The sequence below is a fragment of the Perissodus microlepis genome, chromosome 18 (assembly GCF_051167445.1).
Source record: "Perissodus microlepis isolate ML-2025 ecotype Zambia chromosome 18, ASM5116744v1, whole genome shotgun sequence".
Lineage (NCBI taxonomy): Eukaryota > Metazoa > Chordata > Actinopteri > Cichliformes > Cichlidae > Perissodus > Perissodus microlepis.
In genome coordinates, this window is record NC_140478.1 from 12474337 (window position 1) to 12500341 (window position 26005).

The window sequence follows — 26005 nt, forward strand, 5'->3', positions numbered from 1 at the left end:
TACATCTTTCTTAATGTAGGATCGTCTGACTGCTGATTAAAGGGCACGCCATTTTCCAGATTTTTCCCTAAGATGAGACTGCAGAAGGTCACACAGCCTACCATAAATTGATATTCCAGAGGTGGAGTTGGTGGCATCAAGGTGTTTGCCCAGCAGAGCACTGTGTTGAATCTCTAGACTTTCTCTGTCTGGATTCAGTTCTTCTCCAATTACCAGAACATCACAGTAGTCCAGATTGTGCATTACCTCCATCACTCCTGGCCTGCGGGCTGCATGCACGCACACAAAATTGCACAAGTGTGAAAGTGTTTGAAATGATAAGATGTCAAATATCCAACACATAAATGGTCGAATATAAAACACCTCAACAGAAAGAAAAGCAAAAGATGATTGTAAATTAACTAAAGCATCATTAAGATGCACATATAAGCTGAGAGCATCTATAACAGCCCACTCACGTCCACCGAAGCCATCTCCCTTCATTACTGTGCTTGTGATGTGAAGCTCTTTGAAAGGTGCCACACCCAGCGGGCCCCGGAGGTCGCTGGCAGGCCTGACGAGTCGATTAGATCCAGCAATGGTGATTCTCGGTTCACTGGGCGGCAGCACCATAACTACTGCCTTGATGTCTGGGATGGAGAGACATGTGTCCTCTCCGAAACACCTGACACACACACACACACACACACACACAGAGAAGAGGAGAAGAAAAGGTTACAGGGTAGGACAGCACCTGTGTTGCTGCCTCACTGCTTACGTCTCTTGATTTTACTGCAGCGTATGAATTAAAGCACTGAATTAAAGGCTCAGGGAGCGACAGGGACATTTCTTTATTCCAACTGAACCTCACACACTGCAAACCTATAAGCACAGCAGGCTAACAGTAAAATAGCAAAAATAAAAATCTTAAACCATAAACAGTGCTAGGTTTGGTTGAAAATATTGTTTTTGTGTTCATGATGTTGAGAAAATATGTTTTAAAGGCCTAAACTTTTAGGGCTAGATAAGAAAAAATGTATCTGAAATACATTTCTGAGGGCACACACACACTGATAGCGTTCAATATCACTCCTTCAATTTCCAGCTTCAATCTCATAATCCTTCAAAATACTCTTCATGTACTCTTCCTTCGAATTTACCCCTACAACATTTCACTTCTGACGTTACTGTGAAGAAGTTTCAAGGCACCCCTCATTTCTTTATATTTTGCTTCAAACTTTTAGGCTTTCTGAAGGTCTTTCTTTGGACGTTGCCTGCTTTTTCACTCATTTTCAGTCCTTATACAAAGGTACCAAACTCAAGGAATGACCCAGTGTTGTAATAGACAACTTAGTAAAGAAACAATTTAAATTGCATTTTTGGGCACTTTGTTACTAGCAGCCTGACACAAACACATATTTTGTTGCCATTTGTTTAGTCGACTCTACAAAAAACAACACAGTCTGAAATAAAATCGTATTTTTTGTACCAATGAAGTGATTTCCAAAGAACTGTTAGCCAAGTGCTTGACATATCTTGGCGTGGGGTGCAGTGTGTCAAGTGGAAACAAAAGAAGTGGCACACACACCAAAAAAAGCTAGAAATGGTCTCAGTGGAAGAAGCCATTCATAAGGGAGGAAACAGGGAAGAATCATCTAAACCGAATGCAACCAACATCCAAAGAAGAGCTTAAGAACTACTATATGATTTATTCCCATGTATGTTTGGATCACGGCACTTTTCATTGTCATGCCCATCTTCCTGGCGAAATATAAAGAAATAAAGGGTTGGCTCTAGACTTTTGCGTGGGATTGCATGCAATAAAACCTCTTTTTAAGTGCTAAATGTATTTAGGGCTTTTTAAGATTATTTTAATTTCAATAATAATAATTTTGGGGGCTGTAAGAAGATTTCTGCAGTGCTAATAGTGCCTGCCCATTTCACACCAGTATGAAGAAAAAAACTAACAGTTCAAACGTAGAAATTTATGCATATTCAATCCCTCTTAGCGAAAAACTGGTTTAGAAAATACGTTTTCAGGGGCTTTAAGTGGCCGCTGAGGTGCTTTGTTTGTGCAATCAATTTCTACTAAGGCATCATAATTGATTACCACTTCTGAGGTTTGTTGGATTGCCAGAACAGGCTGGCAACAAAAACGAAAAACTGGCAAGAATACCAAATTCTCCATTGAGTTTGTTTTACCCACTCACCAAACAGGCCAGCTGCTTTATGAAAACATGTACAGTGCATATTAATTCAAAAGATTTTCTTTCAGTTTTTCCTGTTAAAAATCATTTCCATCGCTTTATCACGAGAAAATCTTTTCTATTCTGGACAAAAATTCTATGAAAGGATGTGAATTACATTTTTATGTCGGTTTTATTGTGTTGTAAGTAGATTATATCACTATAGAAAAACCCAGTTTCAACTGGACTTAAGTTGAATCGGTGTGATTATGAAAGCGAGCAACCATGAACTCTCACCTGCACATAAAAACATCCCACGTACGTATAAAGAAATGAAATCCACAAAAGGGGATGTTAGCTTTTGAGGTCTCAGATCAATCTTGGCTTGTTACCTGCCTTGACCACATGGCCTCTAGTGCATCACTTTGAAATCTGTCCGTGTGTGTCTCAAAGCAAAAGCTGCTCCTGGAAACAACACTGCAGTGGGAACTACTACACAGCAGTGTGGTAGTTCCCACAACAGTGGGTACAACTGCTGAGTACTATTTCAGTCTGTTTGTGTGTACACTGTCAGCGCGACAGGGTTGCCACCCTTCAAGAAGCAGCCTCCAAGATGGACACAGTCCAACTCATGGATGCTGACAAAAGGGTGCCAGAAATCTCAGAACTTTACACCCCTGTCCAACATCATTTTTAATTTAACTACACATATCAGGTGTTTTTGTACCTGTTGTATAGACAATATTTTAAAGATGGATATGGCCCAAGAAAATGTTGATAAGCTACGTATGCTGCCAGACAGGGCTTGTGACATGGAACAAACACCCGCGGCTTTAAAACAACACAACATCTTAAAGAATTTTCTGAACACTGTATGTGTTATGTGACTACATATTGTTGTTTTTTTCCCTATTCATGGACTGCGGATTCAACATATCTGCTGAGTGCAAAGGCGGATCTATCTGCCGTTATCTCGAGGAGCGCAGTGAAGTGTTGTCAGAGTCAGACAGCCTCTATTGTTGCTCCTGGAGCTCGCCTCACTTTATCGACCAGCACGAAGCTGATTTGACCCGCCTGCGTTTGCTGCTCAACAAACGAACAGGTGCTGCATTGGCTGTGGAGACAAGACGTAAGACACGTGAACATGTACCAAGCACTCAAGCTAGACACAAGTCTCTCTCTCTGGGACAGTAAGCAATATCTATATATGCAATCAAGCATGTTGCATTCAATGTGCTACAGCTTAGTGCTTTGAAGCAGATCGGGTCAGACATGAGCCCAGTAGAGGAAATCCATATCAGTACTGGGATGTAATAATGATCCAATAGGAAACGCAGGAATGAGTTAGTCTCAAAGTAGTAATTCAAACATGGGTGCCACTTACAATTACCACTGAAATCTTTAAAAAAGACATAATTCACTATTCATTATCGCACAAGATAAAAAAATATTTTTCGAATGTTTCGTCTCAAAGGGAAAGAGAAAGTGAATTCTCTGTGAATTTGTTTAACAAAACCCTCAGTTGTATCTTTTTTAGTTTGTTAACAGTTAACAGTTGGCGGTGCATGCACACTACATATATATATATATATATCATACAGGTACACATCATCTGTCTTGGTCTATGCACGGGAAAATAAATAATCAGCCTACTACTTGTCTATTCCATCAACTACATTTAATATATAATGTAAGGTTTCGGTCTAGTGGTGAAAATATAGAAAATATCAGCTCACCAAAAGCCAACCGAATATGAATCCAAATTCATGGACACGTTTGTCTGTTTGCAGTACTGGGACATAATAACATGCAGGAGATTTCTGGACAAGTACTTGAAAGAGAGGCAGGTTGAGTGACTGGCATCATCATCCTGAAGTGCTGCTGCTACTAGTGAACAAAGTCAATTTAATCAAGTCAAATCAAATCAAAGGCAGAGATAGAAGCACAAGAAGAGAGAGGGAGAGAGAAGAGGGAAAACATAACAAAATAGACTCTAGCAATATGGTCTTTGCAATCACCAGGGACAGCTGGCCTGCTTATTGGTTTAATAGTTTTTACACTAATGATCCACCTTACGCCATCTCACTGAGAGCTCGGCTCTGGCAGCTGCTTTGCTCACCACTGTTTCTGTTTGTAGCTGTTTGCATTGCCTGTGACCACTACCCATCTTATGCTGACCACCTTCTTTAAACATTTTACGTTAGATTTCTGGGGATTTTCACAAACATTAAAATGTCAGGAAGAGTTTAAATCTTAATGTCTAAAGAAACAGGCAGAAATTTAAAAAGAAAACAAAACGCAGAAGCCCACGACACATTAAACGTGCAGCTGTTCTGCACATCAAACAGGTCCCTAAATCGCTCCATTACACACTGATTGTAAGAAGGGCTATCTAATTTTAACAGTTGTAGGGGGCGGCGTGTTGATGCTGTGGTTAATACAGTTGCTTTTGGGTAGAAAGGTTTTAGGTTCGAACGTGCTGGTCAGCTCATGCCTTTTAGTGATGAGTTTGCTTGTTCCTTCAGTGCTTGCATGAATATTTTCCTTTTCCCCATTGCAGCTGGGAAAAGCTCATTAGGCTAATGTGGGGTGACATACTCCAGTATGTTATCTAGCTAATAATTATATAGCCTGTGTACTGAAAACTACAGAGGTGTGATTTCCACTGCAGGAAGCTAAGCTAATGACCAAATCACTATACATGAAGACATCTCAGGACAAGATTTAATACTTTATGTTATGACAGGTTGTTTTATGTCTCCAGTAAATGTTTGTGCGCAAAACATCCTGAGTATTCCTCCTCCATGAATAAATCTGGTCCCACGAGATTTCCACAAGATGTGTGCGTGCGTGCACAGCGAGTACCAGTCTCTCAAAGTCAATGCACCCCTGAGCAAGATGTTAACTCACAGTACTTCCAGCAGAGCTGCTCCAAAGCTGAGCTCCTCAGTTATGAACAGGTGCACGAAAAGCTGGATGTTTAAAAGCCATGGCGTGTGTTTCGTCTCTTAAATAGCTGAGATAAAAACGCACTGTCAGAGTAAATGTGCACTCACTGTACTGTAGTGGTGATACGCAGCCGTCGGAGGCCTGGTGTGGGGAACTGGCGAGAATTGATGTAGGAGACCTTTGTCATGGCCGTGTTGATGCTGTCCACATCTTCTCCTTCCACCACCAGCACAGACTGGGCCGGGTTAAAATGAAACTGGGAAAGACCAACAAATGACTTGTTCTCATTCAGGTTCCAAAGTAAATCAATAATATGATGAGTGGAGGTTTAGAGCAGTTTTATCAAAAAGCATGTAGATGTGGACGTCTTAAATTCAACTCCATTATATTCCAGAGATTGAAATGAAAGCGCTTTAACTTAAAAGCAGCACATAAATAAGTTAAGGTGCTTTCCTTCTTCCTTTTAGACCAATGCAAATGCAGTTGGCTGTTACTGCGGAGAAATAAGTTGAATGAATCCATTTTTTCCACGCACCTTTATATCCTTAGCGAGGCTTTCAAGGGAGTTAATATCAAGACCTTCTTTGCAAGCCTGCAAACAGGAGATAACCTTCTGGGTTTCGATGCGACCCGGTCGGATCGTCAGACCCGACAGGCTACCGCGGAAATACTGAGTGAACCTTGGGGTTGCTACCTCACCACCTAGTGGGGAAGAGAGAAGATATATGATATATGAGAGGAGAAAGAAGAGAAAAGAAGAGGAAAGTACAGACGTAACAATATGGAGAAGAAAGCTGAAAGTGAAAAAGGGGCTAAAATATTGAAAATGTGTGTGCTTTTCTAAGGAAACATACAGAAACCATGGAGAGCTATTTCTCTCAAACTTTTAGATTAAAAGAGAAACATGAAAAAAAAAATTACATCAGCTCCAACATGAAAAAAAGTACTTTGATTACTTTGAAAATAACATTGCTCTTTAAATAGGTGTTTAAATAGGTTTAGGTAAAATTTTTAGGTTAGGAATGTGAAATGTACACATACATTAAGTGCTGTACACTCTAGATAAGCAAGAAAAGCAGACATCATGACCTACAGAATATAGTCTGCAGTATTCAAGGAAACATCGCAGGACGCAACAGAACAGCTGATTTTGACAGCTTGTCACATTGGATTTATGACTTTGACAGATGGTAGTGTGAGTTTGACCTAAAATGTTCTGCAACTGCCACAGCCGGTGGGAAATACAAACTAACCATTCATATAAGCTAAATAAAACCAGTAAGTGGAAGCCAACACCTTGGCACAGTCCTCTGTGTAAAAGGTATCACAGCAGTACAGGCTGTGGAGGTCTGTCAAGCCCTGACATCTTCTTAAGAGTGCACTTTTTTCATATGGAGAGCGTAGCAGATTTTCCTGTCAGCTCTGCCCCGTGGTACAATTTTACCACTTCTCATGACAGGTGTAATTTCCATACAGGTCTAACCCCCCCTTAAGGTAAATTACTTCCTGCCTGAGTCTTTCAGGCCAGTTATGGCTTACGTGTTTGAAAATTCTCATAAAAGGTGACAGCTCCTCTTAGAGTAATGCAAAAATGGTGGATGTCGCTCTATTTGTAGTTCATAATAAACCGAGTGTCACGAACAAGTATGTCACAGTAGCAATGAAATATTTACACAGTCTTTAATTGAATTATATTTCCAGTTCTAGAATTTGATAATTATTATTTTTACTGAAACATATTGATTTTATTTTATCTGGGAAAATGACTTAACTTGTTTATTAACCCAGACAAAAACAGCAGTGTATGTATCAAGTGGTCCTCTACTGGTGCTTCTTATTCAGTGCTTCCCCCCCTTTTCGTTTTCAACTGAATATAACTTTTTAGCATTGCAGAATACTGACTCAGCAGTTTTCTTATTTAAAGTTGCTCACTCGTTTAGCAGAGCTAGGAGGTTCTCCTGGGACAGAGCTATTCTGTACAGAGGCGCTCGGGGGAATTGTAGACAGACACTGCAGATGATATTCAGAACTAGATGGCCTGCACAGGGCTGCAGGCATCTACTCCCTCAGCTCAGTCAGTGTGAATCATACAAGGGTGTATACATGTGGAGCTGAGAGAGAATGCTCAGCAGCAGTTCCTGCATCACATATTGTAACAGAAAATGTATTGTTGGTATCTGTAAGTGGAGGTCTGTATGACACAATGTTCTGACTTTAACTTTGAAGGTAGAAGGTTAGTTGAATAAGTTAAATGAAAGCAGACATGCTTAAACTTATAGATTTTGTTTCAATTAACCTAACGACAACCAAATCAATAAACCTTTGATTGATCTGGATGTCTTATATGTCTGTGTGCTGTGCTACCTCAGACTTTAGTCCAAAAACAAACAGGCTGAATCATTAGTGTTCAACTTTTTATAGATGACATAGATGAAAAAACACTTAAAATTATTCCCCAGTTATCACAATTCTACACTAATGTTTCACATGAAAAAACTACATGCAAACATCTTGATCCACCTCTCATTTCTTTACATTCTGCAAATGGAAAATGGACAACATGTGGAGCGATTTGCAAACAAACATGTGGATACAGTATATCAGACAAAAAACAGAGTTTGTGCAATTCTAACAAACTTGAAAATCAGTATTTGATATGACCACTTTTATTCATCAGCACAGCCTGAACTCTCTTAGTCAAGCGTTCTCTTAATGTGTTTAAGTAGTGTTCAGGAATAGTTGTCCAGGCTTCTTGAAGGATATTCAAAGCCAGGGGCGATTTTAGCCCATTTTTGGGGGTGCTTCAGTGCCTGGCTTAAAACGGGACATGTTGGCTGCATTTAACCTTCAGTTACTCTTTATATAGTTAGGTAGGAGTCAGACCATGTTTCTATTTACCTGAAAAACATTACACCAGGTAACCTGCAGTGTTGAAAACGTGTTTTCTGACAATGTTTGCTACTCTACAATCCGTCCTGCTCTGTAGTAAAATCAGCGACATTTGACCGTCCTGTTGCTCCCATTGAAATGTATACAGCCTATTTAAAATCTAAAACTTTAAATTGTCCGCAGCCTGCTGTTGTTACCACCGTCCTGTTTGAAATGGATACTAACTAACTAACTGGCTGGATGCCCATTAACCTTATAACTCCTGTTGTGTGTGTGTGTGTGTGTGTGTGTGTGTGTGTGTGTGTGTGTGTGTGTGTGTGTGTTTGTGTACAGAGAGACAGCCAGGTTCATAATGGATATAAGGAAGTTTTTTCAAAAAAAGGAGCCACATTCAGGTAAAAGTGTAAAATCAAATGATCCGTCAATCAAGAATAATGTTGGATCAGTGTTTCAATGTTTATATCTTTTATTAAATGTTCATGTGGTTTGGTTATTTGCCTTTTGGTTGAAAGTACACTGAGAAAGGACTTTTTCGTTAGTGATCTTAATAGAATTTTTTTCATATTAATGTAATTTTTCATCTAATTGAATACAATCTATTTGTGTTCAATTGTCAGTCCAAAGAGGGAGAGAGGAAACAGGGAACGTGAGGAGAAAGTACAAGGTCAGGAAGAACCAGGTAAGAAAACAGACAGGGAACAGTGACAGGCACAACAGAAACTGTTAAACTGACAAAGAGAAAAAAACTGATTTTACTCATACAATCTGGAAGTTGTGTTCTCCCTATATTAAAGCTGCTATACAGAATCTGCAAAACAAACTGGGTTGAAACATTTTTACCCTCTTTAACAACATTCCAACATAACATTATCATTGATTGGGGAGATTAAAATTAATGATATATTTTTATGTGGTTCAGCCACAACTCTACTAAAACCTCAGCCAGTAATAGGTAGGCCAACTTTTGGACCGTCCACTTGTCTGTATGACTGCTGCAGTACGTACATCACATTTGCGCACTATCAGAAAGAGCCAAACAGCCCTGGTGGAGTGAGGAGCTGTAAAGAGAAGCAGATGCTCTGTTTATATTCTAAAAATGTTTTAAGCTTGTTTCAAAGATTCTGTACTGCAGCTTTAAATGTTTCCCAAAAGCACACATATGCTTATCAGTGTTTCTCAAACTTTTTACAGTGTGAACCACCTGATAAAAATGTCAAGCTCTCCTAAGGACCACTATGAAAGCATGAAACTCATAAATCTTACAACACAAAATTATTATTATTAAATTAGTAAAATTAGTATCTGCAATAAAGATTTTTTCATGCATGGTATACATTCTACCACAGGCAAAGTTGCCTCCATTTTTATATTCTTTTTTTTTTTTTTAATATTTTGTAATAATTTATTTGTAATAATTCTGCTTTGGGAGTGTTTTTTATGTATCTGTATTATATTATACATACACATTAAAAGTGAATCTCTGTCCAAAAAATGCACTCAGTTTACTTTTTACTCACTATGAGCATCATTCATTATTCTCCCCCAGTAATTAAGGTTAGGATATGTATTTTTTTTTTTATTCCAATCCATTCTTATTTTGCAGCATTTAAATAACCTTGATCAGATTTGATGGTTTTGTTACAGACTTTAAAAAAGTGTTTTGCTTTTCTTTCACAGATGTGGGGATTAAATTGTGTTAAAATGTACAAAACAGTGATGTCATGTTTTGTGACGAGGACCCAGGCAGAGAGACTTGATGAATTTAAGAATCTTATGATTTAATAAAGAAATTTGCAGACTTGCACAGAGATGGTAAAAATTATGATGACTGATAACGGAGATGAAGACAACAGACAATGAGGACAGGGAGGAACAGGGGTTTAAATGCACCAAGGAGACAGTCAGAGAGAACTCGGGACAACATTTAAGGATGCAGGGACTGACAGAGACAGGTTTATCTTGCCTGGCTGGGCAGCTCTCTGGGTGCTCAGCACCCCCAAAGCTCTGATCCTAGAATCGCCCCTGTTCAAAGCTCTGTTTTGGATGTTGGCTGATTGCACTCTGTTTCAATAATGTTGAGATCTGAGCTCTAGGGAGGCCAATGTATGACTGATAATAATCCATTGTATGTTTTTCTGTCCAACTATGCTTTTACTGTACTGGCAGAGTATGGAATCATTGGGCATTGTCATGGTGAAAAGTTAAACTTTTGCCAGTCAGATGCTTTCCAAACGGTGAATCAAAATCTGGCCATAATTTGCTGTGTTTTTATCAATTTCGATAAGATCTCCAACACTGCTGGCTGAAATGAAGCCCCAAACCATGACAGAGCCTCCATCGTGCTTCACAGACTTATTGTTGTAGCCCTCTTCTGACAATTTATTGGAAATATTTCACATTGGGTTAATCGCTCTGTAAGACCTGTTGCCATGCACATTTTGTGTGTATGTCTGTTAAGGTATACTTTTACTGCATTGACGGTGTGAAAGAAGTTGTTAATAATCAGACGGCTTCAAGATGGATCAAAATTTGATGATACTTTTCTCAGCACCATTGGCTGAATTGGCCCCAAACCACAACAGAGCTTCCACCATGTTTTACAGATAGCTGTAGACACTCAGACTCACATTTTTGAGCCAAAAATGACAAATTTGGATTCATTCACTCCATAAGACCTGTTTCCACTGATTTTCTGTCCAGTTCTTGTGTAATCGGGCATACTTCAGCCTTTTCTCTGTTTCCTTTCCTTAAGTACAGCTTCTTGACCGCCACTCTTCCACTGAGACCATTTCTGATGAGGCTTCAGTGAGCAGCAGACGGATGAGCTGAAGGGCCAGATGCATCTCTCAGGTACTGTGTCAGGTCTTTTATTGGATTGCCCGCCCCCCTATTTCTCAGGGATATGACTTTCAGATACTGGTCATCTCTTTTAGACAGTTTTTTAGGCCTGCCACTTCTTCTTTTGCTATGTTTTTATAGTTTTGTGACACTTAGTAGATATATCACAATCTGTGTCTACAGTGACACAGTGTTCCTTCACATACAAAATGCAATCTAAGTTTATTTTCCATATGTATAGGTGGACTCTTGTTTTTTCTTATAGTACATTTCTTAAACCCATACACTCAGAGCAGACATGGTGAGGATTGTGCATTTTGGAACACAGGTAGGTGTAAGTGGGAGCAGAGAAGGCCTAATTTGCCTGTCTATCATCTCCCTTTCTTTCTACCTGTGTAAAGGTTTTTCATCGCCAAGACATGTTTTCCTGCAAAATGACATCCAAACATGCATCTATTTTACATAGATTTGCACAATCAACCAAAACGAAATAAAACAGAGAAGAGTAGACACTGAAGAGTACAATGCCAGATACTATAACTAGCAGATCTTGGATACATGAGTTGTGACATTTTGGAAACAGTGAGCAAGATCATTCAGAAAACATTTTTTTTTAAATCTTCAGGAGAGATCTCCAGATTTCAAAGACATACTCTGCATTAAATTACACATTTGCCCTTGGACTGATGCTTTTAAGCAAATATGTTTCATTCCTGTCTCAAGGTTACAACCATTCTTGTTTTCATTGTGATTCTCTTGCATTTTATTTGGGCAAACTGACTCATTAGCGCGCTCTAAGTCAATGCATGCGTATCAACATTAGAAAATGTTTGAATATTTCAAAAAACTGGATCTTGTTTGACTCTGTTTTCCTACTCAACTTTCTCTTGAAAGGCACACACACTAATCACACCAGTAGCCGCACGCGTTTCATTCACTCTTGTTTTGCTCCCGCTGCTTCGCTGCCATTACTGCGACACCTTGAAAGAGCAGAGCCATAATTAATGTTATTAGTTACAACTGCGCGTTTCCTATTATGACGAGTCAAAACGAGAAAGGTCTGGTGGATTACCTCCAGTCCAAGAATACATGTTTCTTTGCTGCCTTCTCAAAGGATTTCAAAAGGAGTACGTTATGCTGCTTTCTTTTGATTGATGCCTTTCATTTCCCACATAAAATCACCCCACGCTCTTTTTAAAGCTTCTTATTTGCTAAAATTTCTGAATACTGTGAGGGCTGCTTAAAAAAGTCCACACCCACGGCTGTGTCGCAGATTAAATGAAATGGGACGGCGAACTCACATTTGCCGTTCAAGCTCAACGACAAATTAATGCCACAGAAAACTGTTTAGACCCAACAACAGCCAAACTGTTCTCTGGGGTTAACCTTGTAAAGAAAACAACACGCATCTTCTTTTTGCTCTCGGGGCAGTGAAAAGTACAGTCTAAATGCCTTTTTATTCCACATGTCTCATCATTATGTTGTTGATTGTGGTGAAAGGGAGTATGGAGAAATGAGAGACTCTGAAAGGCAATCTTGCTCGCTAATGGCCTGCAAAGTTATCAGTTGCGGCTTAGTGAAGCTTAAAGCGGCTTCATTGGGATGTAATAGCTGGCAAAGTTGTCCTCCATTCACTCTAGCTAATCCTTCCTTCAGGGCTTTCTCTCACAATCAGAGATTCATGGAAAGAGGCGGCAAGAGAGGGCTGTATGAAGCAAGGAAGAAAATGATGACGACAGAAAGAAAATTGCAATCAGGCACAGGATGAAACGAAATTTAAGCAGCAACCAAAATGCCATCAGGATTGAAGCGTTGGATGATGCTGGCAAGGGTTGTGAATGTGATTTAGGCAGGCAGCAAGAAAAGGATCACTACTGTCTCTTTCTCATATGAAGCACTTTATTTTTGTAATTATTCAAGCAATAAACATGACAGCAGGGTAGCTTTTATTCAGTCCAACGCGATCTCTGCACGCTCCCGTTCCCTGTCGCTGGAAACGACGGCGCAGAATTTCCTGTTTGATACCCGCTCGGCTTGTGCCACAGGAAACAGCTCGCAGGCTGGGGATGTAAATGTTAGTCTCTTTATTTATTTTCGCCTTCTTTCTCACTATCTCCCTTTGTGATTCAAATGTAATTTCAAACATCTCTGGGCTGCTCTGCCTTTTTGTTGATGCGGTTTCTTTATGCTTATGATATGTTGTCAGCATTTTTCAGGCTGGTAACAACCGCACATGAAAAGAAAACATGCTTTTGACTGCTGCACCTGCAGTTTTCGCACAGACTATTCGGTTTCTTGGAGCATAATGCATTTCATTATGCATTTCAGTGGCCTGCAATGCACATACTGTGAAATGTATTGCTTTCAATAGCGTTCCTGCACAGGGCAATTATGTCACATGTTGAGTATTACATTGTATCAGAATACGCAAGACCTGCTTTCAATTTCCTGCTTTACAAAATCAGGACAACATATCATTTCCTTTTTTTATTTATCTCATTACAGGGATGTATGCAGCCTTGAAACAATTAATTAACCCTGGTGCTTTTAAATAAAGCATTAAAAATGGCTGTTTTTCTATGCTTATGTATGGTAAACACACACACACACACTGACCTTGCCAGCAGGCGCCCATGGTCAGCTGCGTATCGATCTTCGAGGCGTGGATCGGCCAGTCATCCGTCACTAGGTAGGGTTCGTAAGTCACGCCATCCACAAAAAGAGTCACTGCAGGAAATTCCACGTTGATTACATAATAGTGCCATTCCTTGTCACAGATCTGTAAAGCACAGAGAAAAACTGTCATATCGCTATGCTGCCAGTAAATTATATGTCCTCTTAGTACGCACTGAAACACGACAATAGGCCCGATTAAAACAGAAATGAAAAAGGGGCAGCTTTAAAAATACATTACTGAAGCAATTACACGTCTTTTTTTTTTTTTTTTTTATTATTAGTAGTATTATTATGGAGCGTATTGCCATGGGGGATTATGTTTATAGGGCTGCTGTTATGAACATGATGATGTTTACTCCAAACCCAAAAGCGCATCCTTGAATGCTCCCTGCCTTTCTACCTCCAATAAATGAGACGCATCAAATTCCTCTTCTTTTCCCCGGATCATTTGCTCCCTGTCGTCAGACCGCTAATGAGGTTTCCGTCTAATGAGCTGTTCATTAAAGGCACACGGTGAGTGACAAACAAAGCTGTAGAAAGAGTCGCGCGCCACACAACTTTTATCAACCTTCACAAACATTCTCGATCGTTTGGAGAACAGAGCCTGTTCTCTCGCTTTAGCCTTTCTGTGTGGCGTTTACATGCTGATTGGGTTCTCTTCACGTGTACAGTTCAAAGACATGCAGGTCTGCTTAACAGGTGATGTAGGTGTGAATGGTTGGATGTCTCTGTATGTTATTCCAGCTGCTACACTGGTGATCCGTCCTGTCGCCATGTGACAGCTGGGCCCAACAGTGACCCTGAACTGGACAAGGGGAAGAAGCCAGTATGTGTTCCTATTACACAGAATGGAGCTTTCTAATAAAACATGCAATGACTTGTGTTTTTTAGCAGCAACAACCAGCTTTAAAAACAATAATGACATAATATTTTCTTTTAAGTCAATATTGTATCAAGTGGCTTCTTATTACACATCTGGCAGTTACAGAAAAAAGCTGCTTTAATTTGGAGCTGTTAGAGGCCATCTAATGAAATCTAATTTTTACAGAGACCTTAAAAATAACAATACACCAGTGAATTCAAAGAATGGCTTCAACCTTGAAGAGCACTGCAATGCTTCCAAGAAAAGTCACAGCTCTAATTAAAATATCAATACGTTCTTAGCATATTTTACTGTGACAAGACTCTGGCATTTTCTCTTAGTGCATGTTAGGACAACCTGCTGTCCTCCACAGTGCCGAACAGAGTAAACAGCTAAAGAAATGAGAGTTTCATGTTTTATGCTGTTAAATGGGGAAGTACAAGTATAGTTTATGGCCCAAAGCAATAATGGTACAAACAGCACTGCATGGGGCCCTGAACAACTTCTTTCACAAATAATGAGGCCACAGTGGCTGTTTTCTAAAATAAATATTTTCAAATGAAACTGCACTTTCTTTTAAAGGTTATTATTTCTGGGCACTTGAGGTAAATATAATTTCAAAGGTATTCAGACAAGAAAAAGCCAGACTGTTTTAGTTTAATCAGTCTGGTGGGCAGGATTTGGTTAAAGATGGAGGAAAAGATTGGTTTGCATGGAGCAGAAAAATATCTGCTAATTTCAGATACGAAGAGAAAACATGACAGGTGGACGGAGGATTTCTCATTAAGGCCAAGTGGCCACACACACGGACACGGAGAATACATTTCTGCTTAAGCTTACATAGAAACTAATGTAGACGAAACCTTTGTTGGAGCAACTAAGAATCTCGAGGGATGTTAGCTTTATAACATGATATGCTGACAGAAAGGAGAGCCCAGAAACCGCTCCTACCCACTAGACCTCACTTTTTAAAACCACCTTCAGATGTGATGATTCAAGATGTTTTATTCGGATGTAGTCATCACAACCTACATTTTGGTAGCATGACATTCCTCACGTCATGCCTCTTTTCTTCTTCTTTTTTTTAACCTTCCTTTACTGTACATTAAGTGAAATATTCGGGCAAGTCACCCGTGTGTTATTAACAATGACAGTGTATTTTAGTTTCATCATCCCGCATTCAGGATTTGCACGGGTACTTGACTAGACAGGCAGAATGAATTGCCACTTTCATTTAGCCGCTGGTTGGCTGACTGCCTGCAGAGGTGAGTGCATGCCTCTACAATTATCAGCACTGTTTATGTGGGTGACTGTCTCCACTTATATGGCATTATACTGCATTTTCCTAGAGCTGTGACTATGTGGAGCTTATAAAAGCACAGTTTGGGACACCAGATGACTTACCCTCTGGGTGCAATGGCCACTGCCTCTTGGCTTCTATTGTGTCCTATCAAGGCTCTTTTCTATACTCTTGTCAATGATTACAGTTTGACTACAGATAGATTTAAAGGGGAAAAAAACATGCTCAAATGATGTTGTTAGACTTGTTATTGAATTGATTGGTCGATACTGCTCAGACTACAAGCAGACGACAAACAGAAATCTGAAAATTTCTGGTACAAAATTTTGCATCTTGCCTACAGACTGTATATTTCTGTACAAATATCAATGCCACATAACAGATTCAAAGATGCAGTTTATCAGGATTGTTTTAGCTTAAGAGCTAAGGATTATGAAAATGGCATTAGTTTGCAAATGGTTCTGAATGAGAAACAAAACTAGTAAACCTAAATCCTGTAACTGAAATCTATCCTGGCGACGGTCTAGTGAAGGATTCATCCTCGGGGAGAACAGATAGATATCTGCAATACATTTTATGCTGATCCATTCATTATTGAATTCATATTTCAGGTCAAAGTAGCAGACTGAACCACAGCACAGACATGAACAGAGTTAGCATGGCTACAAATCCCTTCGGCAACTCTCCATTTCCAGACAAACTATAAAAAAGTTTGCTGTAAGGCTGTGTGGAAATATATTGTGTTGTGTGTTGCTGTTGCTTTTCTCTGCTTTTGATTATAATAACTGATGGAGTGGTTTCCAAACAGAAATAAAGACGAATAACATCTATTTTTATATGCAAGTTTTTGTACGCATGCACAGTGACTGCATGCTTGAAAAATAAATAGCACACGCATAATCAGACTGTATTTGAGAAATATCTCAGCACCAAAGCATGACAGAGAATGTAAAACTGAATCTGAAACCTGAACCTGAAAGCTAAAAAATGACTAGAAATATTACAGAAAGATCACAAGTCATTTTGTTACAGATCAACTTTCTCGACTAGCTTCAGTGTGAACATTTATTTGCACATATACTCGACTACTTCATCCAAGAAAGATTAGCTTCTGAATCCAATCTCTCACTGACTTTGTTTATGCAGCTGACTGTCTAAACTGTCTAAAATAAATCGTGCTCACATATTTAAAAATGCACACACGCACATCATTAGCAGATACCATCAGCAATTCTCTGTTGCAGAGCCATGTTTGTATATGCATTGCTTGTCTGATGGCATATTACTTAGTGTGAGCTTGAAAGTACTTCTCCTCTGCATCAAAGTAACGAGACAATGAATGCTGAAACAGTTTAATGAGCTGGTCCTCGGGCAGGTTGCAGACCTGTTTAGGATGGATGCTATCATCAGAGCATTCCCACAACAGAAAGAGAGAAAATAGGAGAGACAGAGGCTGAAGTGCAGAGACCTAAACATCACGTCTGCACTAACATAGAAGTTACAAATGCATTTACAGTTTTCTTAACTTTTGGGATTTCCTACCAGGCTAAATTGGGGCATTTTTGGAAAATATTTTCCAGGTCGGTTACCTGGCAGTTGTTATTTTTGCAAATTTTTCCTTTCCTACTACCAATAAAAATAAAAACTTAGGTTATATTTTTCACCCTGAATGAAAGAAACATAAGAAACAGGACATACAGAAGACACAGAGGACAGACAAACAGTCCAATGATTCAAAAATCACTTTAACAACCTCCACAGAACATAATTTTTTTGTCGTTTTCCTCCATGAAACCCTTTTGAATTCATGTGTTTGCAGAGGGAATGTGCAAGTAAAAGTGCTGATTGTGGCTTTTAGGTATGACACACTTTGAATATTTTAACCTCAAACCATATTTACATTATTGACACACTCACACAGGTGCTTTCACTATTTCTGTCAGGACTTCTTGTGCTTGCTCAGTTAGCTTGTTTTACATTTTTCACTTTAAAGAGAACATTTGGGCATGCCACTGCAGGAAAAACACAAGGTCAATGTCTTCCATTTAACTGAGTTAGCTAAGGGTTTTTTAAATACTGGCTCACTGTCAAGGCTTACTGGGAACCTTGATGGCATAAAGCCATCATTAACAAAATTAGTTTCTCTTTTTTTCTGCTAGTCCAAACCAATAGCTGCTATGAAGCAGTCTAACAGGAAGGAAATTTTAGTAAACAATTGTTTTGTTGTTTAATTTCATCAGAAAGACCAGCACATTGTGTGCAAAAATAAAAGGCTTTGTTACAATGTGACTGTCATTTCCCAGCATTCAACGCTTCAGCTTTTTTAAATAATCGGATTAAAAACCCCCCACTTAGAGCGCTCCATCAATTAGACAGAAAAATACGTGTGCTGCCTAAGATTATGTCCTTAATTGTTTTGCATAGATTCAAGGACTGTACAGACGGTATCCTCTTTCTAATCATTTCTCTATCACAGTATAGAGTAGGTCTCTTCTGACAAAGGTTCATCTTGGAGACCGTGGTGACTAAGCCTTACTTTACTCAGCCTGATTTCCTTTGTAGAGAATATTACCATGCAGCAGCAGCGGCAGTGTTTTATTGCTGAGGATAAAACGCTGGAGATAAGCCAGTCTATCTTGTGGAGATCTGCCACGGTGTATTTACGAGAGGCTATTACATCCTACACATCAGCAGAGAAGAAGGAAGATCTTAAGAGCCACTTGGACCTAGAAAATATTGCACAGTCTCAATTCAACACGGACTCGATTGAGGTTTTTCGCCCAGAAGATCCCTGGCAAAACAATTAGATGCTGCCAGCTCTGCGTTAGACCAGCTGCTAACGAGGAAAGCGGTGGCCTCGAATCTTTTATTTTGGGGCCAAACATAGGTTATAGGTTGTGTGAACCTTTTCTGAGGAGGACACCAAAGCAAAGTTTCACAGACAGCATTAGTGCTTTTTAGATCTGCTGACATCGACAGAATAATGAGGACATTGTGCTGGCTGCTGAGGAGCCCTTTAATAAGGTCAAGTTTATTTCGATATACTGGAGAGGTTTCGGATGTGGGGACTTCCTTAAAGTCTTATAAAATATATATGATGGCGTTTTCATCTGTTTCAAGTGAAAACTAACCTTTTGTCTGATCAGATTTATTAGTACTTTAGCTTGTGTGATAGACATGATAACTGTAGTACTGGGTAAAATAACCGTGGATGCTGGAAGTTGTGTTGTTGCTGTTGTTGTCGTTCTCTTCAAACATTCACCAGATAATTTTAGGAAGTCTAGTTTTTCCCCAGAGCCCTCCTTTTCTCTACTTCTCATCCGGCCCGTTCTATGCCCTTTTGTCTGAACTATTTTTTCCCCTCCCCTGTTTTCCCCACCTCCACCTCATCCATCCGTCATAACTTCCAGTTCCCTTCTCTTTCCCTTTTCATCTCTTTTGTTCCTTTTCGCACCCCTCTCCTCTGATCATCTCTTTTCTGACACAGATGCAGCACCGCACTTTTGATGCCAGCGTATTATGTGTCACCGTGGGAATGACAAGGATAGTGAAATAAATAAATAAATGGCACAAAGCAAAAGAAAGGAAGAAAGGAAACGAGCTTTGCTAACATGCGCAACGGCATGCGCATAAAAAAACATGCAGTTTTCTGTGAAAGGGCAAATCTAGCAAACTTCTATGCAGAACACTCACTGAAAAAAAAAAAAGTCCAATTAAAAGAATACAGAGTTGCCAAGTTTTCCACAAGTTATAAAGCAAAGTGTGCTTATCTAAAACTTCTAAACCATCAGTTTCTACTTTGAAAAGTTTTGCCAAACTATTTCAAAAAAGAAAAATATCCGATATCTAATAAAGATCTGATTTGTGTTAGTGATACAACTAAAACAATCCAAAGAAAGAAAGATATGAGGCTCTAGATCAATGCAAAAACATGCCAGATGCTTAAAGTGAAAGGTCTGCTTTAAAATACCGTCTTTCAGCATAATGTTTGAAATCTGCCTGTCTTTATCTTTCCCCTATATCTCCAGGAGCTCTTACTTGATGAATGAAGCAATATGATACCTGTAAATAATTTAAATTCTACCTTATCGCTGATGTGAACAGACTTTTTTTTATGAACTGAAGGCAGGAATTGGAGAAGGAGAAGAGAACAGACAAGCAATAGTTGGAGAGACGTGTGGAGTGACTGGAAGTGGTAAATAGAACGATGGAAGAAACAAGCTGTTAGTACATTATGTAGAGCACTCACCATGTATGCAAAGTGCTCAATAAAGAGTATTAAGAAGCCTTTTTCTCTCTCTCACACACACACACACACATATATACTCCTGCTATCCCTCACCCTCCGGCCCGAGCACACACAGAGTGCAAAGAAATTTACATTTAGAGAGATGAAGGGAGCACCTAAAGCGGACAAAGTCCAGCTGAGCTCTCAAATGAAGGCATTTGAAAAATAGAGGCTAGAAATGAAATAAACACTGAGTGTTTTTGCTCGAGGCAGTTCTTAACATTTCCTCAGTTACTTACTGTCTTTTTCTGTTTTGCACTCTCAGAAAGGAACAAATGTACGTTTCAGTGCCAACTTGTGTTTGTCTATTCAAAAACATGCTGCATATGAGTCCTTGCAGTAGATTAAATTGCAAAATGAAAGTGATCCATGGTAAATAAGAGAGAAAACATGACATGAACTGAAAGAAATTATGGAGTCTGATTTTTTTTTTTAACTAAGTGCTCTCATCTATCACAAAGCGTGGTTGCCTTTCTGTCTTGTCTTCTCACTCCAGATGCTTTTGCTTTAAAAATCTGCTCTAGCAAACAAAACTCACTCCAGCTGCAACGCCCCGAGACTTCACGTAGGAAAATAACACGTGGATATGCATAATTAGATGTAAAATTGAAACATTTATTAGTCTCTTGTGTGTGAGATGAAAAATTCTCACACTCTGCATAGGCGCTATCTATTACAAACAGAAGGAGAGGCAATGCACGCCACACCACAACCACCCACACCATCCAATTAATCTCTCGGGAAACAAACGGGGCCTTTTAATCCGCACAGGGCAGAGAACAAGCCATGGCGCGATAGGCATGGTGGAAACAGGCAGATAAGGCAGATAACTGTAGATGGCTTTAGAGACAAACAACAAGAGCAATTCTGCTCTAACTCCAGCATTCAGTCCTCATTATTGATCTCAGACATAAACAATAAATAGCAGGGGTTCTGCAGAAGTTGTAAGAGGAGTAATTGGTGAAATTGGAGAGCTGGTTTTGTGATTCACAACATGGGAGCTCTCACCATGCCCTTTCATATTTACTGTTATTTTGAAATGATGTGAAAAAGAAAAAGAAATCTTTTAATCCTTTCAAAATCTCACAACTATGCTGAGAAAAATACTGGGTACTTGATTCCCCTCTAACCCTTCTGTAACACACTATATTTTGTGCTCTCTCTATAAAGCATTTGATTTTAATGGACACGCTCTTGACTTTGGGGAAATATAGAAAGGTGTAGGTGCACAGTAAAGATCACACTCTTGGCTTGCAGGAAATTTAAAGATAGTGTTTCTTGATTTGTATAGGACTTGGTAAGAACGACAGTTGGATTGTACCGATAGGCTCTCCAGACTCGGGAGAGTGAATAATGTTCAGAAAGGGTAGTGATTCATCCTTTAGTCCATTACCAACACTGAGAAGTTGAAAGGAAAAGCAGGCATCCTGTGTGTGTGTGTGTGTTTGTGTGGATGGTTGTGTTCACATAAACTCATAAATAAGTCAGTGCCTGTAGATGCGTGCATAACGGTTTCTGTCCAATGTGACATTCCTTCAGAGTATTCGATCGACATGGAAAATGGAGTCTTCTCTCTCCCTCGCTCTTTGCCAGCTTGCTTTCATCACACTCTAACCCTCCTCTCTTAGGCTCAGAATTGCAAAATCAATAGAGCTAAATGGAGTTGCTGCGGAAGCCATTGGGTGTCCTTTCTAAGTGCTGGAGGAACAAGGACAGTACGAAGCAGCTGTGACACTCCACAGTCACCCCTTCTTCTTCTTCCTCTTCTTACCACAGTCCTTTTTCCAACAGCCTCCACTACTCTTGTACTCATTATTCACCTCAAGGCGCTCTGGCAGTTCCTGTTCTTAGTTTAGTCTGTTTTAAGCACTATAGGCACTCTGAGATACTAAATAATAAGTATTAATATGCACTATTAATATATAATACACTGTGTAACATTCAGCAGTGAATGTTAAAAATTCTTTCAGTAGTGCGAAAGAAAGGCCTTTGGAAGTAGAGCTAACGCTGAGAGTACAGACTTAATTTCATTATTTGGTTTCAGTGTGATTCAGCCTATAAGTGCATTCATGATGTAAATTGACAATGCATTATCATTTGGTACAATCTATCTTTAGTAGTACTTTGTACTCCGTGCAGGGAGCCGACAAGGACAATCTCTGGTTTGCTGAACCAGTTTATATGAAAGAAATGAAGCATACCTCATTATTTCATGTCCTCTGCTTACATGACATCTGAATCTAGGAGATGAACTTCATTGATCACTAAACAGTGATAGTCCCTTTGGCTTGTGAAGGATAACTAATAGGAAGATTAGTGGAATTATGATTTACGTTTGAGAAGCCACCATCATACTGGTGGTCACTGATCACTCAGTCAAACCTTCTTCTTCTGACTTTAGCAGTCACCAAAGCGGACCATCTGCCTGTTCCCTTCACCCACATCTTCATTGAAGTCCACTTCAATCACTGCTGTCTCCCTACTGGGAATGCTCTTTACCACTTCATCCAAATTACTCCAGAATTCCTCTCTCTTCTAACTGACGACTACTTATGGTGTTCACAACCTTCAACATCAGTCCTTCGGTTTCCAGCTTCAAACTCATGATCCTGTCTAACACTCTGTGCACTTCCAGAAAACTCTTAATACAACATTACTGCTACTCTATTACTTTTCCTATCCACAGTACTGTGCAAAAGTCCTGAGCCATTCTTCATTTCTTTATATTTTGCTGGAGCAAGAATTACTTGCAGTTTTTTAAAGTGCTGAGCAATAGTCCTCCAGGCTTTCTAAAGGCCGTTTTGGACACTAGCCACTTTTTCAACCATTTTCAGCCCAGTCCTTATACCTGACCATTTTCAGAGGAATGTTTTTTGTTTGTTTTTTTTAGTTTAACCCACTTAATACGGGTCTATGAATCTAACTCAAGGTATAAACACACAATAGCAATTCTGGTCTTGACATTTCTGGTTCCAATCATCATCAGTATGTACTGAAGGAGGCCGTGAGAGAGGTACAGCTGTGAGTGTCCTACAGCCATCTGTAAAACACAGTGGAGGCTCTGTCATGGTTTGGGGACTGCATTTCTTTTTGGGCATCTCGTCAAAATTGATGGAATTATGAATGCATGGATTTTAATCCATCATGCATACCATCTAGAGAGCATCTGATTGGGAACAGCTTTTTCAGCATGACAATGACCCCAAGCACCATGCAATACAAGCATACCTGGATAGAAAAACACACAGTGCAACACTATCAGTCAGGGATTGGCCTCCCCAGACCTCAGACCTCAACATTATTGAAGCAGTGTGGGATCATGTTGACAGAGAACAGAACAAAATGCAGAAACAAACACAGAAGAGCTTTAAATGTCCTTCAAGAAGCCTGGAGAACTTTTCCAGAAGACTACTTAAAGAAATTAGAAGAAAGGTCAGACAGTGTTGAAGAATAAAGGTGGCCATACTTGAAACTGCGGCATTGAATTTCAAGGGAGAAACTCTGCTTTTGCCTTATGTATTGTATTTCCACATATGTTTGCACATCATTCAGTAAGTAGCTGCATTGTTTTGCCATATTCATTTAAAAACATAAAGAAATGATTACTGGCTTGAGACTTTTGCACAGTACTGTACACTGTGGTACAATAGTGTGAATGCACCTTGATCCGCGTCTTTCCACTTTGTCTTCATTTGCTTTAGCGATACTTCCAGCTTGTTGTTAGTCTATGCCGTTATGTTCAGTACAGTAAAAGTAGAATGTTATTTGCAACCAAGGAATCCGGTTATGATTGTTTCTGTGTTTTTATAAACTTGTGGAAGGAAGTAACATTCTGTGACCTTCTCTGTCACTGCTGGGATGAAGTCCAGTTAAAGCTACTGATTACAAAGTTTTGTGTCTATATGTCTCTCTGTCAAACAGATTTTAGTGAGCATGAAATTTAAAGCTAAGTGTGGTTTCACTAATGCCTGCAAAATAAAGGGCAGTGGAAGTAGCCCTCAAACCTTTTAACGCCCCAGTGCTGCAGCATGGCTACTGTTGTTACTTTGTTTCTCTCTCTCTCTCTCTCTTTGTGTGCGTGTGCGTGCGTGCGTGCGTGTGTATACCAGACAGCGTGTGGCTGTCTGGTAAATATAATATTTTAATGGGTTTGGTCTGAGAACTAATTGGCATGATGGTCCCTGGTTGCCATCTGAAAAAAATCCAAATAGGGTTTTTTTTGTAGACGGTTGGCATCAGCCGTACTCACATATAAAATACTGTGTACTGCTTCAGGGCACAGATCAGATTTTGATATCTGTTCTTAAGTTTTAAAGAGGAGCATTTCTTTCTAAAATGACCATTTTGCACTTAGATTTAACAATAACACATCAGTTTCATGCATGTATTTCTATTTCTATCTCCTTAAACTTATGCTCTGGCGTTTGATAAAGAAACATGACAAAAAAACTGCAGCAAATCACAGTCATAATCAGTTCACGATAATCACAGAGCACTTTTTTTTTCTTTGCTCTGTTCATTTATGTACTCCTCTCATTAACCTCTGGTATTTCAGACCAGTTTCCATTTATATTTAATGAGAGTCTCTGCACAAGTGATTTGTAGTGGTGAGCAGCACCATCACAAATTCTCTTTGACTGTACAGCATACTCCCTCCACGGTCTTTCACAAGATCCAGCTAAAGGAGCAAATGGGATCCCCACTATCTGAACTATGAACTATATATATATATATATATATGTGTGTGTGTGTGTGTCTCTGTGTGTGTAATAGCAAAGACTGAGCAAGAGAGAGGTAATAGGAGAAAGATAACAGATGCAGAGAGAATGAGAAAAAGCAAAGCAGAAATAGAACCATGTCTTGAGGTTGTTTGCTTGGAAAACTTAGCAATCTGCTGCTTGGGTGCCCTTCCCTTTGTCATATCCACCTCTGTGGGCCACAGGAGAAAATAACAGTGGACTGAGGAAAGCACTTTTCAATCTACCTTTGACCTAGAACAAACAGCTACCTGGCTGGAAGGTACACCTGAGAAAAACACATTTTGTTGTACCTGTGACCTGCAACAAACAACTGTTCTGCCTGGAAGGTACACACCACCACTAACAAAGATGACAACCAAAAGATACACTGATGTTTGTATGAATGCAGGGAATTACCGCATATGCCCTCACAATGAAAAAAAAAGAAGGAAAAAAACAAGAAAATGAATTTGCATATATTTTTCAGTGCAAACCTACAGATAAAATATAAACCATAAGCCAGGGTTGAGATGCACCATTGCACCGACAAAAAGACCAAATACAAATCTCTTATAATCTGCTTTGTGAGTGGAAACTTCTGAGAACTCTCCATAACTATGAGGCATTTTCTAATAATTTCAAAATGTGGCTGATAAATGTGCCATCCCAAGAGTAAACAATTAGATTAGATATACAGCTAGCATTCATTATTACAGTGGTGAGCTGGGTTATCATCAAAATTATTTAGACATGAGGGATTTTATGATCTTCTATACTGTGAGACTTCCTTTACTCAGTGGTTACATTTAAGCCCAAACATAATAAAAAAACGCAAACACCATGCAGACACAATAAAGAGACTCAAACTGACTCAAAATTGTGGCAGAGGGCGAAAACAACCCTTCTGATAAAATAATCAGATGAAAAATTGAACCATGTGAATGATTTAACTAGATTACTTTCTGGCTGCTTTCTTTCTGCGCATATATTTGGGCGATTAAACTTCTGCCCTTTTCACAAAACACAAACTTTGCAGCTAAACTTGGTGGAAGCCTTGATTTTAATACAAACGCTTAAGAAATAAGAGCAACGTGATAACAACAACAACGGCGCCAAACAGACAATCGTTCGCTAAGTTGATTAAACGTGAGTTAAAGAGGAAAGACAGCCTTTAAGGAAGGGAAATGAGTCACATATTCATGAGCTCTGCAAATGTCACGCTGTTTCAGTAACAGACAATATGTAAATGCAAACACAATCTCCCAAAAAAGTTGAGCTGCTGTTTAAAATGTAAATAAA

At 39.4% G+C, this 26005-nt stretch overlaps 1 protein-coding gene across 1 annotated transcript in view; it reads right to left on the reverse strand.

Annotated features, from left to right (window-relative positions):
• The window catches only part of clstn2a (calsyntenin 2a), a 171682-nt gene that overhangs the window by 4151 nt on the left and 141526 nt on the right, over positions 1 to 26005 (reverse strand). The window contains exons 10-14 of the mRNA XM_084911287.1: positions 13458 to 13620; positions 5650 to 5816; positions 5222 to 5370; positions 459 to 664; positions 102 to 269 (exon numbers count right to left, since the gene is read on the reverse strand). Coding sequence (XP_084767413.1) covers positions 102 to 269; positions 459 to 664; positions 5222 to 5370; positions 5650 to 5816; positions 13458 to 13620 — 853 coding nt within the window. The remainder of the gene's footprint in view (positions 1 to 101; positions 270 to 458; positions 665 to 5221; positions 5371 to 5649; positions 5817 to 13457; positions 13621 to 26005) is intronic.